The sequence below is a fragment of the Hylobates moloch genome, unplaced genomic scaffold (genome assembly GCF_009828535.3).
Source record: "Hylobates moloch isolate HMO894 unplaced genomic scaffold, HMol_V3 SCAFFOLD_17, whole genome shotgun sequence".
Lineage (NCBI taxonomy): Eukaryota > Metazoa > Chordata > Mammalia > Primates > Hylobatidae > Hylobates > Hylobates moloch.
Window position 1 is genome coordinate 83,971,571 of NW_026652292.1, and position 15,096 is coordinate 83,986,666.

The following is a 15,096-nucleotide window of genomic DNA, read 5'->3' on the forward strand; positions in this document are numbered from 1 at the left end:
TAGAAAACACAATTGTAAAATGTAAGTGTAATCTTAAATAACTTAAAATAACCTGAGCAATCTTGAGAAAGAACAAAGCTGGGGGCATCATACTTTCTAATTTCAAACTTTACTTAAAGGTCATAGTAATCAAGAGTATGGTATGCGCATAAAAACAGATACAAAAACCAGTGCAACCAAATAGGGCGCCCAGAAACATATCCATGCATACAAGGTCAACTAATCTTTGACAAGGCCACCAAGAATACACAATGCAGAAAGTATAGTCTTGTCAATACATGGTACCAGAAAAACTGGATATCCACAAGCAAAAGAATAAAATTAGACTATACCATAAATAAAATTTTCTTATACCATACCCCAAAAGTAACTCAAAATAAAAAAGTTAAATGTAAGACATAAAAGCTTAAAACTCCTGAATAAAACATATGGAAAAACCTTGTCGATATTGGTCTTGGCAATTTGGTATGTCATCAAAAGCACAGCAACAGAAGAGAAAACAAAAGAGTGGGACTGCATCCAAGTGAACAGCTTCTGTACAGTAAAGGAAAAAACCAAAATTTAAAAAAATCCTACAAAAAATAGAAAAATATTTGCAAGTCATATATCTGATAGTTAATATCCAAAATTGTAAGAAACTTCTGCAATTCAAAGCAAAACAATAATGATGATAACCTATTCAAAAATAGGCAAAAGGTTAGTTTTGTTTTGTTTTTCCCACAAAGAAGATACACATACAAGGGAAATCCTGTATGCCATTAGTGAGATATAGATTGATAAAGTCATCATAAAAAATAAAAATGGAAGTATCACATAATTCAGCAATACCGCCTCTGGGGATACTACCAAAGGAAATAAAATTAGTACCTCAAAGAAATATCTTCAGCCCCATGTTCATTTTAGTTTTGTTTAAAATAGCCAAAAAAATTTATATATATACACACGCAGTAGAATACTATTCAGCCATAAAAGAGAAGGAAATCTAGCCATTTACAACACTGATAGACCTTGAAGACATTACGCTAAGTGAAATAAGCCAAACACAAAGAAACTGCATATTCTCAGATGAGGAATCTAAAAATGTAAACTCATAGGAACAGAGAGTAGAATGGTGGTTGTTAGTGCCTGAGGGTGGGAATATGAGGAAATGTTGTTCAAAGAGCACAAATTTTTAGTTGTAAGTTGAGTAAGTCTGAGAAAGCTAACGTACATTAGCATTAGATTAGCAAAATAGCATTGTCTTTATAGTAACACTGTAAAGTATGCTTACAATTTGCTACAACAGTAGACCTCAAGTGTTCTTATGACAAAAAAAATGGTTATCTATGTGAGGTAATAGATGTGTTCATCAACTTGACAACATTTTGTTTCAAAATGTATATGCATATCAAATAATTACACTGTACAAATTAAATAGTTACACAATTTTATCAGAAAAATCCGTATCACACACAGAGGTATGCGAAGTCCTCATTTAATGTTCAAAATAGATTCTTGAAAACTGCATCTTTAAATGAAACAATGTTGCTATATGCCATTCGAACATAACTTGTTTTTATCGATTAAACTCTGGTAAAATTAGTTTTCTTAAACAATATGTTGCTTTACTTACGGTTTCCAAGAACCTATCAACAATGTTAAGTGAGAATTTCCTGTACACATATATGACTCATATAGGTATGTGTATGTGTGTGTGACACACAGTTCTACATATAGATGGTTTATAGCTCAATGAGAGAATCCCAGTAGGCTTCCTACTAAATATATTTAGACAAAATTATAAGATAATAGTTTATCAAGAAATAAGGTAACAACTGAGAGCTTAATATACTCTTAAGAATGTTCTAAGCTGGTTAATGACAGTGCATTTAAGAAATCTAGAAGGTGGGCCAGGCGCGGTGGCTCACGCCTGTAATTCTAGCACTTTGGAAGGCCGAGGTGGGCAGATCACTTGAGGTCAGGAGTTCAAACCCAGCCTGGCCAACATGGTGAAACCCCGTGGCGAGCACCTGCAATCCCAGCTACTCAGGAGGCTGAGGCAGAAGAATTGTTTGAACCCAGGAGGGGGAGGTTGCAGGGCGGCAGAGGTTGCAGCGAGCCGAGGTCACGCCACTGCACTCCAGCCTTGGTGACAGAGCAAGACTCCGTCTCAAAAAAAAAAAAAGAAAGAAAGAAATCTAGAAGGTGAGTAGATACTTTAAACCAGTGGTATCCAATCCTTTGAGTGTGAGGACGTTTTTGCTTATCTGTGGTGATGGGTATCACAAAGATTATTCACAAACCTATTTCTTGTTTCTTAGCTCATCAGCTATCATTATTGTTTGTGTATTTTATAATTTTAAGTGTGGCCCAAGACAAATCGTCTTCCAATGTGGCCCAGGGAAGCCAAGATTTTGAAAACCTGTGCTTTAAACTATATTATAATTTGAAAATTTGAATATATAGAGTTTAAATTACAAATTTCAGTTTATACAAAATAACATTTTGAAGTAAAGTAACATATTTTTTCATATTTGGAAAAATGCTTATTGTTCTGATAAAATTGCTGAGTAAGAGTTTTTGTAGAATTACATTTGCAACCTCTACAGGATTAAAAATAACTAAGCAGAAAAAATGCAGCATCTGTCCTTGGTGTTCCTAGGATTTCTAAACCAAATCCCATTATGTCTACTACTCACCTTATGTATTTTAGGCATGATGCAAAAATAATATTTGAAAAAATACTTTAACATAGAGGTCCTCAATAATACAAATACTCCTATGTCTCTAAAAGCAATGGAACAGCAGTCAGATTATGCAGCCCGTTATAAGCGATAAAGTAGACATTGGCTCTCCCCGTAAATTTGAATGGCGATCACTGAAGAAAAAAAGGAAATTCTTAGAAGATTTAAGAGCATGGGACAGAAGATGACCCTATTTGTGAATAAGAGAAAAAAATCCATCCTTTTCAGAGATTACTTTCATTGGCGCAGTTTCCCAAACTACATTTGAAGGCCTGGCTTCCTTCCTGACCTCTGGCCTCCTTGCCTGTGTCCTCTCCTTCATTCAGTCTCACCTACCTGGGGGTTTGGCTGCTGTCTCATGTATCTTCAAATTGCAGGGCTCTTTTATTTGCTCCAGACAGGTGACCAGGTCTGGGTTAGAGGTCACAAAACCTGTTTTATTAAAAAAAAAATTAACATGACTACTGCTGGGGATACTCCAATGACCAATCTATTACTATGCTAAGTAGAATAAAGAAATTATGGAAGACTCTAGAAAATTAACCCAAAAATTGTTTCCTGACAGAATCTTTAGAATACTGAAATATTTTAAATCTGTGGGTTCTAAGTTCCACTACCCAGTACTACTGAATCAAAAATAAGTGGTGCAAATTGGATTTTAAGATGTGGAAAACAATATTTTACATCACTGAATTTCTAGAATCACTACTATCCTAGAGTGAAGGACACAAATTAGCTCAAGAAAAGAGATGGTTTATGCAATGATGAAACATCCTGAAGATTTTCTTTTTACACCAGTAAATTCCCAATTTTTTTCTTGTAGAAATGAACTGAAATTAATTAATGCAAAGCAGAAGCTCCCAAGAGACATTCTACAAAGAAAGAAAATGAAACTCAGAGGGAGTATTAGGAATTATGTATTAAAGTTATCCTCACCCAGGGAGACCAGGTTTCTGTAGTTCTCCAACATCACATCTCTATATAAATTCTGCTGGGCAGGATCCAGACATTTCCACTCTTCGGGGGAGAATTCTATGGCCACATCCCTGAATGTTAAGAGTTCCTGAAAACACATATTTATCATGTGACAGAGTTCTTAATTTGACTATAATGAAATAAGAGAACTAGTTGTGACTTATGTGACTGACTGGAATTATCGGATAAAATAACTTTTAACACAGTAATGTTATCTAAAGTATTCTATAACTCTGAAGAAAAAGGAGGGCATGCCAGCAATTTTTGTTGCTGCAATGGAAGTATGGGCTACACTGACCTGCCCCTACCAAAACCAAGCACAGCAGGCCCTGTGACCTCCTGGAACAAAGGTTGAACTCATGTCTCATTAAAGTATCTGGAAGCCCTCATGCTTGACCCTGGCCTCACTGTAATGTCACGCAAGAAATGTAACAGGATCTGTAGGGAGGGAACAGGTGACTGTTTCTCTTCAAACTGCCATGTGATCCTACTGAAAGACTGGGCTGAGAGTCACTTAGCTAAGCACTGCCTCTCAAGCTTCAATGTGCATATAAACTTGGTATTCTAGGCCTCACTGTAAGTAACAAAATTCTGCAGGTTTGAAAAGTGTCCATGAATTAGCTTTTTACAGCAAGTCTCCTGTTAATGCTGATGCTCCTCCTAGACCCATTACAGTACCACTCAGCTAGAGAAAGCAGACACAGCACACAGAGTCCCTTACCCCAACACCCTTATCACAACACAAATACTTTTCATATGAAGCCAAGACCAGCAATCATCATCCTGAAACATGGCATTCTCTGCAAGCCCTTTAAAGGTTATAGAGGCTGCAGATGGTGGCAATGTCTGAGTAAGTCTGCGTTTGAAAAACAGCACATCCACATGCATTAATGTGATATTTATGGAGCATGTACTATGTGCTCAGGAGTATGTCACAGAGCACTGTGCTGGGAAGCTCACATTATGTGTGTTAATTCTCACAGCATCCTGGGAGGTGGGTACAAAGTGTGTGATACTTCCCAGGATTTAAATGCAGGGCCTAGCATTTCTATTTTTTCTTCTGTTTTCCTATCATTGATTTTTAAAAAATATATAGAATAATAGCTCAATGTAGATAAATGGGAGAGACACAGAAGAAAGTTTCAAGTACAATTCAGGAATTTTTTATTTTTGTGTTTATAGTTATTTTGAGACTTGTGAAAAATCCACTGAAACTGCAAAGATGAAGAACAGGTTTCTGGATGGGATGTCTCTAGAAATACTGGTTCTAATTTTATATAAAATAATTTAAGGCCTCAAAGTACATTGTTTTTCCCCATTTATCAGCTTTTGTGTTTCAGGAAATTGGGAGCACCAGATCTGGACAGGCAGTGGGAATAGCTACTCCAAACTCTGATCTCCTCTAAGCACCCAAATCCACCCTCTAAGCAGTTCTGTGAGGTATTTCAGTGTGGGGACAGACCTGGACAAGGTTCAGTAGAGGGTGGATTTGGGCAAAGTTGGGACAGAAAATGGGCCCTAGGCTTCTGCTCTCCAGGCCACTAAGTAGTTTCAGTTTTGTCTTTTCTAAGCCTGCCCAAGAGAAATTTGATTCCCAGAGTTTGTGTAATTTTTGTCTATTTTGCCACCTCCCCATCTAGAACATACAATAACAAGGAATTTAACCAAAACCCTTTTGCTTTTCCAGACCAATTATATTTGAAGCTAAATATTTATTCTTAGCAAGGCAAGAACAATACAAATAATGACTTCTCTTCTGTCCATAAACAGCCCTGCAGGTGGTGGCATCAAAATTCACAAGACAATAAAAGAGAAGTAATCCAAATGAAGCTTAAGTCTCCTGCACAGTTTGCATCTTTGTACTGAATACATGACGCTGAATTCAATCATTTATTCATGTGCTCTAGAATGCAAGTTCCTTGATGGTAGGGAGCACAACTATTTCATCTCTTTTTCTAATGACCATATGAAACACTGACCCCAGTCTGCACATGACACCCTCAAATGTCTCAAACACTCACTGATGCTGCTGAGAGTATCCTCAGTGACCCTGGGCTGATGCCTCCATAGTGATCCAGGCAGGAGACTCAGGCTGACTTTGTGTGGTGCAAACAGAAAATAGAACTGCCGTGATGGAGCTGCAGATCCTGGATCCGGATATGATATCCCCTGTCCCTGATCGGCTAACTCTGAGGTAAGAAGAACAAAAGTACTCTACTCCAGTAACACAGGGAGGCATAGTTGGCATTATGGCTCTGGATATTTAGTGGCCTTGACTTCCCACTGCTAAGGTGCTTGTTTACACTTACAGATTCTGCCACAGGACTGTGTTCACACTAGAAGCCTCTCACACAGCTGTAGCAGGTCACTGGATAAGATCTGGAAAACTCAACGGGCTCCACTCTGAAAGTGGCGCTTAAGATGTCTATGTTGACCTCTCATGATGCAGAAAACACCTTCTGTGACTTTTCTGTATCTCTTCAACCCAAAGTCTGGCCCTGTCTTGTGAATCCTAGGCAGAGGCCAGCTTTTATGTGCAGATTCTAGGTGAGATCAATGTGTGCTGCATTCTTGAGTTACAGGAAGAAGAGTAAAATCAGAGGAAAGACCTTCTCATGAAGCCTCCTTCAACATATTCTAAAGAATATTTTGAGCTAAAGGGAAAAAGCTGGGGTAAACATAAGTAGAGAGTTTATTTGAGCCAAAGCTTGAAGACTGCAATCCTGGAGTATAAGGTTGCCCTGAATATACGCTCCAATTAGAAGCAGTTACAAGCATATTTTTAAAGGCAAAAAGGAAGTCAGAGAGGAGATTGATAGAAAGGTGTCAGAAATTCTTACTGGTTTACAGAAGTAACATTGGTTAGTGATTGGCCATATACATAGTTAAGCTATAGGGTATGGGTTACAGTGTCCAGTGTGGCATTATTAGGGTAATTTACAGCCACTTGTGGCAAAAGCAAGCAATTTCAAAAGACAAATAGTTCAAGGAGGAGAACAGTATGTGAGTGTGGTCTCATTTTAACACATCTCTGGGTCTGATAAATTTAAAAACTTGTATTTCTCAGATAAAAGTTCTTTTATCAAATCCCAGGACATAAATTCAGAATTCGGAACTGCACATTTAGGTCTTGGAGGCTGGTGAGCTATGCACATTTGTGGGCATGTGGGCAAGGGGAGGTGGGAGGGAGCAGAATTTCTCGGGTTTAATCGATGCGTATGTGTGATTCTGGTTAAGTTTATGGGCCCCAAATCTCTGAAATCAGTGTCAGAACGGAAGATGCCAGGAACACTGAAGGCGGTGAAATAACTGATTGCTGTCCTGAAAAGTTATTTTTGTAGAAATTTAACTGCTCTAGAAAGGACTGTAGATCTCAAGAGAGAGACCATTCTGTTTGCAGATTTGGGAAGCACTTTGCCGCACAATTGTAGGTTGTGACTGGAATCCTGAGAAAGAATGTTTTCTCAAGTGAAGTTGGCTGGACATTTTGTGTATAACATCTGGTAATTCTGGACAGTGTGTGGAAAATATAACTAAAAGCAAAATCATCTGCAATCCTAAAAAAAAGTCTCCACAATAACAGAACTGCAAGAAAATGTTTTGTTGTGTAGTTAAACCAAAATGTGATGCGCATCACAAGCAATCTAAGAAAATGCAAACACAGAAAGTCACCATAATCAGTTCTCAAGTAGAAGCCTTGAAAGCACCATTTGTCATACACAATTTATTATAATTTCACCTTGTAATTTGAGAGGTCATCTGGGTTTTCTAATTTTTTCCGATCATTAAAGAAAAAATAAACATCCACATCTTCATGACAGGATGTAGATTTGCAATGTGGAGCTAGGTACCTGCTGAAGGCAGCCTCCTAGTCTCCTACAGAAACTGTGAAATAGGGTGTATATTCTTGCTATTCACATTTCCAAGCACTAGTTCCCAGGTCCCAGATGAAGACAATTTTGAGCCAAAAAAGACAAATGACCTATTTTACTGAAAAAATGATTTACATATATTTCAAAGAAGCAGAGATAAATATAAAAGTTCTCAAACTAAATGCTTTAAGAAAAGGGAGAAAAGCAAAAATTCTTCCCTCATTCTAAAGAGAAAGCATTAAGCCTCTTCTAATTTGTGTCTGCTCCTACAACAGCCAGGCCTAAAGGCCTGGTCTTGAACTCACTAACGTCTGAATTCTCATAGGCACCTGAGGGATGGACTTGGGCACACCGTGTGCACAGAAAAGAGAATTTGTGGGGAAGGAAAAAGCAGAAGAGAGAAAGGAGCTATCAAGAGCCATAGGTGGGAGGCCGGGGGCAGTGGCTCACGCCTGTAATCCCAGCACTCTGGGAGGCCGAGGCGGGCGGATCACGAGGTCAGGAGATTGAGACCATCCTGGCTAACACGGTGAAATCCCCTCTCTACTAAAAATACAAAAAAAAAAATTAGCCGAGCATGGTGGCGGGCGCCTGTAATCCCAGCTACTCAGGAGGCTGAGTCAGGAGAATGGCGTGAACCTGGGAGGCGGAGCTTGCAGTAAGCTGAGATCACACCACTGCACTCCAGCCTGGGCGACAGAGCAAGACTCCATCTCCAAAAAAAAAAAAAGAGCCATGAGTGGGAGCAGGGCAGGACTGACTAAAGCACTGGTTTGTGCTACAGGTACAGGCCAAGGCAGGGCTACACTCTGATTCCATGTCTACAAAGACAGAAAAGAAAGACAGAAGAGATCAGGATCAGGTGGTCTAGAAGTCTGGGTGGGTGAAAGAAGCAGGTTCCTGCTATAGATCCAGTGTCTGCGGTTGAGATGAGCCAGGAGACTTCTGGGCACTGCGTGTGTTTTTGGCAGAAAACGCTAGGCGCAAAGCTGCCATGGGCACAATTCCTGAGGTGGAACCCCGTACTGGGAGGAGTGGGGCAATGCGAATGCCCGGTGGGCATGCTCAGGAGTGGGTTAGCATTGGGTGGGGACTGGCAGCAGGGTGCGGGGAAGGGATGTTTCTCAGAACTCCTTTCCTCTGAGTTCTCGGTCCCTTCTCTCCCCAGATGGAGACCTGGAGGAACAGGACAGTGCCCAGCGGGACAGCACAGGTGCAGAACCCGGCCGCGCCTCCTGCAGACACCAGGCATCTCCCTCCAGCCCAGGCTCAGCCATGTTTTTCTTCTGACAGAAAACGTGCGGAGTTTCCTCAACACCAGTCAATGCTCCAGCCCCAACGAGCTGTCCAGTGACTCACTAACGACAACGCTCAGAGTCAGCGCAGACCCTACAAGCTCAGCGCTCTTCCCGCAGCTGCCTCCTTGCAGATGCCAGTCCCTGCCTCTGCACACCCGTATTCATTTCTGAACGTCTGCCAACAAACCAGGGGCCACACCCTCCTCAAGTTCAATAATGTGGCAGAACTCTTCACAGAAATAATGTGGCAGAACTACTCACAGAACGCTGTGCGCACCGACACCAGCGTATTCTAAAAGATGCCACTCAGGAACAGCCACGCGGAGGTGGTGCACAGGGCAAGGGGACTGGTGGGAAAGTTGGACGGGCGGGTGATTTGCTTCGCTTCCTCACACACCTCACAAAAGCCTTTCCTTCAAGACCCGCCGGCAGCCCCCAAACCAAGAGCCGCGACCAGCGCTGTCCCATTAATGAGTCGTTTGCTCACATGAACTCCCGTTTTGATGGGGCCTTGATCTCATTCCGAACAGGGTAAAGTAGGGACTGGACCCCCGGACCACAGCTCCTCCCACGCGGGCACCTCGCACGCGGGCGCCAGCGTCTTCCAGATGAGCTCCTCCTCACCCCACAGCCCAGGGAAGGTGCGGGGCTGCCGGCGCAGAACTGCACAAGGAGGGCTTCAGGCGGGCCAGAGCCGCCGTGCGGGGACCGACAGGAGCCCGGTCCCTCACTCGAAGGGACTGAAGGCTGAGCGGCGGCAGCGGGGACTCAGTTCGCAGACTCGGTCCCGCCGCCGCCATTTCCCGCCGGTTGCGGTGAGGCCTCCCCAGCCTCGGGATGCCCTGCCCCGCACACTCACCATTTCCCGACTTCAGGGGATCCGGGAGTCTTAGCTACAAATCATCCAATACCCTCAGGTCACAGAGCGAGGGGAGGCAGAAGCTGTGGCTGAATCGCCGAGGCCTCTCGGAGCCGAGGACGCAGAGAGCTGAAGCTCTAACCCAAGCCCTCCCAGGAGCCAGAGGAAAAGGCCGCGCCAGATCCCGGAAGCCAACCCCTCCTCTCTGGCTGCGGGCCTGATTGGGCAGTTCTCACTCCGACACTCTGATTGGATAGTACTCCAATCCCCGCCCTCGGACCTTGAGTAACAGAATTTGCAACCATACACTCCACTGATGGGGCAAGAGTGACAGGCTGGGGCCTCCAGGCCCTTTCAGGCAGGGCTTTCTCTCGGGCTTGGCCAGACGCAGCCCAGGGGTCTTTTTTTAACCTTGTGTGTAAGATTATGTCCACTTGTAAAATACACGCACGCACGCACACACAGACGTACACACACGCGCGCGCACACAAACACGCACACACACACGTGCATGCGCACATGCATGCACAGGCACACACTTTTTCACAAATGGAAGCAATATGACAATTATTTTAATATTTTAGATTTCATAACCCTTCTGGCAGCTAGTCTTTTGAGTAGGACACCTGAGATTTTAAGAGGGAAGCAATCCTCTAAAAAATAAAATGTTAATTTGTGAATTTTCCGTTTTTTATTAGCCACGTCAAAAATAATATTTAAAGAGTGAAGTTGTTTGTAATAATTTTTAACCCATTGTATCAAAATAGTGTTTTACTATGTGATCGATATATAATTAGAAATATAGTATATTTCTGATCTAATTCTTCTAAACTCTCTGTGTATTTTATGTTTGCAGCACATTTTACTTCAAACCAGTTACATTCCAGTTACCCAGTAGCTACATATGGCAGGTGGCTGCCACATTGAGCGCAGCCATGAGGGCTGTCTTCCCTCAGGGAAGTGAGGGCCTGAACACTTCTTTTCTGCTGGAAGTAAGGGACAAGCCTCTCTACCAACTTTTGTCCTCATGCTCAAGGGTGGGTGGGACAGTGCCCCTAGAGAGAGCAGGGGCTGCAAGCTGAGAGTATCCACGTGAAGACCACGTTTCCCAGTTGCTGTTTGGTGGAGGTGTGGTGGTCTCTTCGGTTCAGCCAGGTCGGGACTCTTGTGCCACGACCAAAAAGAATTAAGCACACGGATACCAGAGAGTGAGTAATGCTGAGCAGGATTTATTAAGCGAAAGGAAAGCTCTCAGAAGCAAGAGGGGACCTGAAAGCAGGTTGAGAGAAATGAGGCTGAGGTCTGGGTCTTTCATGTGGCAAGAACAAGTATGTCTTCTGTGGGTTCTGCCCAAATGGGAGGGGTAAGGTTCCTCACTAAGGGTGTTGCATCTGCGCATGCCTGGGATTGGCCACAGTGACTCCATTTTGGTTAGTAACCATGAGTGCCTAAGCGAAACTTACACGAGGGAAGCTAAAACCTCAATGCTAATGTCATGTTAATGACCTTATAATGAGCTGGGTCAAGTTAGGAACATTTAGGTTGATTTATTGCGCCTGTGCCTAAGTTGGGACAGTCCCTTTGGAGCAACATCCTGGCATAAGAGGAAGTTCTTAACCACATTTCTTCCCACTAGCTACAGGGGTGGTGCAGGTGCGGTCCCACAGGTGTTTTTCCTCTCCCCAGACCCTCTCTCTCTATCTGCTTAACTAGCGTCCGACTGCCTCCTCTAGCAAAGTTTCCTCTTCCTTTCAAATATCAGACAGTAAACAAAGAATGTTGGGGCCACACGAGCAGAGAACACCGTGTCTTCAGATCTCTTCACAGCCTTGTCCTCCAGAGTTTAGAAGTGGAGGGAAAAGATTAAAGGCAATCTTCTTGTTTTGCTATTTGTCTTCGGACCTAATCTGGACCTAATTTGGACACACAGCCTGTAACTATGTGTTTTTCTCCTTTGGTGTGGGGCACTGTGTGAGCTTCAGTGCCAATCACATGCATCCACATCTACCTGCATTTCTGTTCCCAGAAGGAAGACCGCGAGTGTGAGTTGTCCAGGTCCTTGGCAACTTGAACAAAGAATTGAACAAAATGTGCAAAGTAACAAAGGAAAAAAACGGAGGAAGGAAGCATCAAAAGCGGAAATTTATTAAGGTAAGAAATAGGGTGGGTGTGGGCTTGAGCAAGTGGCTCAAGGACCCAGTTACGAAGTTTTCTGGGTTTTAAGTACTCCTTTTGAGGTCCCTATCAGCTACCACTGATCTGGATGAAGGATTTGGTCCGTGGCTAATTAAAGGCTTAGGAGAATTGGCACCCTATGCAGATGAAGGAATGGCCAGTGCTTGGCCTACAGACACTCCAAGGCACTTTCCCTTTCCACCTGAGAAGTGGTAGAAAGGGGAGGGTTGTGGGGACAGTAGCCTTTGATCCTTTGTTACTCAGGTGTGGGGAGATGGGATTTTTTCTTTTGGTTTAGCTGTTGGAAGTTTGCCTTAACTGGCCTTAGGTTCCCTGCCTCCAGACCTTGGTGTTTTTTTCTTTTAGGAAGTCAGCACAAATTGGCCTTAAGTTCTCTGCCTCCAGACCCCATTCTCCTGCCTCCCTTCTGTACAAACCATTTGTTATACATAGTTCATCCTAAACTCTCGTGGTAATTGGGGAGGCCTTCTGTGTATGCTGGTTGGTTATATGCAAAGAAAAAATAAACTTCCAACATCATGATAGGAGGCAGTTTTGCAAGGTGCCTTGCAGGTAAGCCTACCTTACCTTCAGCTCTAAGTGGCTCTGAGTCACTCTCAATCTCACACAGAAACAGTGAGATAGGGTACTATAATCTTGGCTATTTATATTTCTTTTTTTGTTTTCTTTTTTTGAGACGGAGTCTTGCTCTGTCACCCAGGCTGGAGTGCAGTGGTGTGATCTCGGCTTACTGCAAGCTCTGCCTCCGGGGTTCACGCCATTCTCCTGCCTCAGCCTCCCTAGTAGCTGGGACTACAGGTGCCTGCCACCACACCTGGCTAATTTTTTTGTATTTTTAGTAGAGACGGGGTTTCACTTTGTTAGCCAGAATGGTCTCGATCTCCTGACCTCATGATCCGCCCACCTCGGCCTCCCAAAGTGCCGGGATTACAGGCATGAGCCACCGCGCCTGGCCAGCTATTTATATTTCAAAGCAGTGGATCCCTACTCCCTAAGCCCTGGGCTGCAGCAATTCTGCTTGCCCTCTCCTAGTGGCCTGTGTGCTCGCCCAAACCCTGCCATCTACCACTGAGGCACAGCCCACAGCTGGCAGCTCACATTTTACATTACAGAGTGGGGTCCCCACATTTTACATTATAGAGCAGGGTCCCTGAGCTGCAGGAGGAGAGCCTGCAGGGCTCCTGGGTAGAATTGCACTTTTGCAATAAGGGGAACAGGAGAAATGTTTCAGCCTCACTTTCTATTTATGATAGTGACACAAAAAGAATATTTCTGGATACGTAGCATGGATCTAGATAGAGTAGCTCCAGGAGTTCTCATGGTGACAGCCCCCTTCACTCACAGACACCATGTGATACTAATAGGGCTCAGACACAGATACCCAAAGCACTGAAGAGAAAGACAGCTCTCAGTCTGAGTAAAACTGTTTTGAGAGAAGAAAAGAGGTTGAAAGAATCTTAAAGACAAATTCAGATTACAAATAACATTAGTCAAATTGACCAGAAAATATTCTCCTAAAGAAGTTCTCTAAACACCAGAAGGGCACAGCTACTCTCAGCATGAGAAACACAAGTATTATGAAGAAAGAGGGCTTATTCTGAGCAGAATTGCCATCCTGCTGCTCTCCCATCTCCCGGCTGTTGGATTGGGAATCTATACTGGAACACACCTGACAACCTCCAGCAGCACTTTTTGATGAAGAATTGGAATTCACTCTATTCACATAGTAGAATTATATCAGAGATTGCAAGATAGCTAACTGAAGAGCTACTATGATTCTTGGGTGGCCACATCACCTGCATTTATTTGTCCGGGAATAGTGGCATTCCTAATTTAGCAAAATAAAAGAATAGACTGTAAAATTATGTTGACCTATAATTATACCTATGGGATCAATTAATAAGCACGTCAGGTTAATATCTACTGTAGCAATGTGGTAGTAAATTTTCTTTGGGTATTAAATATAAATGTCTACATATAAATAATTTAAATATACTAGTCATAGTGTATATATTTTTTAAATTATCTGTAAGCTTAATTACAATATTTTATAATACTTTATATTTCAAACAAATTAATACTTATATTAAAGGTATATAAACTTAATTCAAACAAATTAATACTTATAATAAAGTTATATAAACTTAAATAAAGTTATAATACTTTATATTTCAAACAAATTAATAACATTAATATTAAAATTACTATTTAAGAGGTTTATTCAAAATAAATATTGTGGACTTATATTCACACAATTGTAGAAAATACTGTTTAATTTACATGGATGCATGTTGTCTACTAAAGACTACACAAAACTATGCTAATTTTTCTTAAGTAATAAGTAGACACCAAGGCACAGCTAAAAATTCCACTGCTCAGTTTATACAGTAACTGTTCTTGCTTTTGCAGGACAGGCTCCAGATATTATCACCTTTGATATAATCGCCTTAGATGATGAGTTTTCTGTTAGAGAAACTTAGTATCTTTTACTCTTCATTACTCTGTATTGCTGAATTGAATCCTATCCTTTGTGCTCAACTTTTGTGTGATCTTAAAATGAGCTTTATTATTCTAAACAAATCTGTCTACTTTAAAAGATTGAAAATGAAAAAAAAAAAACCTTTGCCAAATCAAAATCAAAAACAAAATAATGGTTCTCAGGTCCTAGATAAAGAGAATCCTGAGTCAAAAAAAAAAAGGTAAGCTTTATTTAGCGTTAAAATAATTTATATATATATGCATATTTCAAAAGAAGCAAAGAAAAATGTACATGTAGGCTAAATGCTTTTTTCTTCTTCTCCTTCTTCTTTTTCTTCTTTCTTCCTCTTCCTCTTCCTCTTCCTCCTTCTCCTCCTCTTCCTCTTCCTCTTCTTTCTTTTCTTCTTCTTCTTCATCTTCTTCTTTCTTTTCTTCCTTCTTCTTCTTTTTCTTCCTTCTTCTTCTTTCTTTTCTTCCTTCTTCTTCCTCTTCTTTCTTTCTCCTTTTTTTTTTCGAGATGGAATCTCACTCTGTTGCTTAGGATGGAGTACAGTGGCACAATCTCGGCTCACTGCAACCTCTGCCTCCTGGGTTCAAGTGATTCTCCTGCCTCAGCCTCCTGAGTAGCTGGGACTACAGGCACCCACCAACATGCCCGGCTAATTTTTGTATTTTTAGTAAAGATGGGGTTTCAC

The 15,096-nt window shown here is 41.9% G+C and overlaps 1 protein-coding gene across 1 annotated transcript in view; it reads right to left on the reverse strand.

Annotated features, from left to right (window-relative positions):
• The window catches only part of ZNF595 (zinc finger protein 595), a 34,480-nt gene extending 24,583 nt beyond the window's left edge, over window positions 1-9,897 (reverse strand). The window contains exons 1-3 of the mRNA XM_058430251.1: window positions 9,728-9,897; window positions 3,660-3,786; window positions 3,060-3,155 (exon numbers count right to left, since the gene is read on the reverse strand). Coding sequence (XP_058286234.1) covers window positions 3,060-3,155; window positions 3,660-3,786; window positions 9,728-9,730 — 226 coding nt within the window. The 5' untranslated portion in view covers window positions 9,731-9,897. The remainder of the gene's footprint in view (window positions 1-3,059; window positions 3,156-3,659; window positions 3,787-9,727) is intronic.
• Window positions 9,898-15,096: the final 5,199 nt, after the last annotated feature.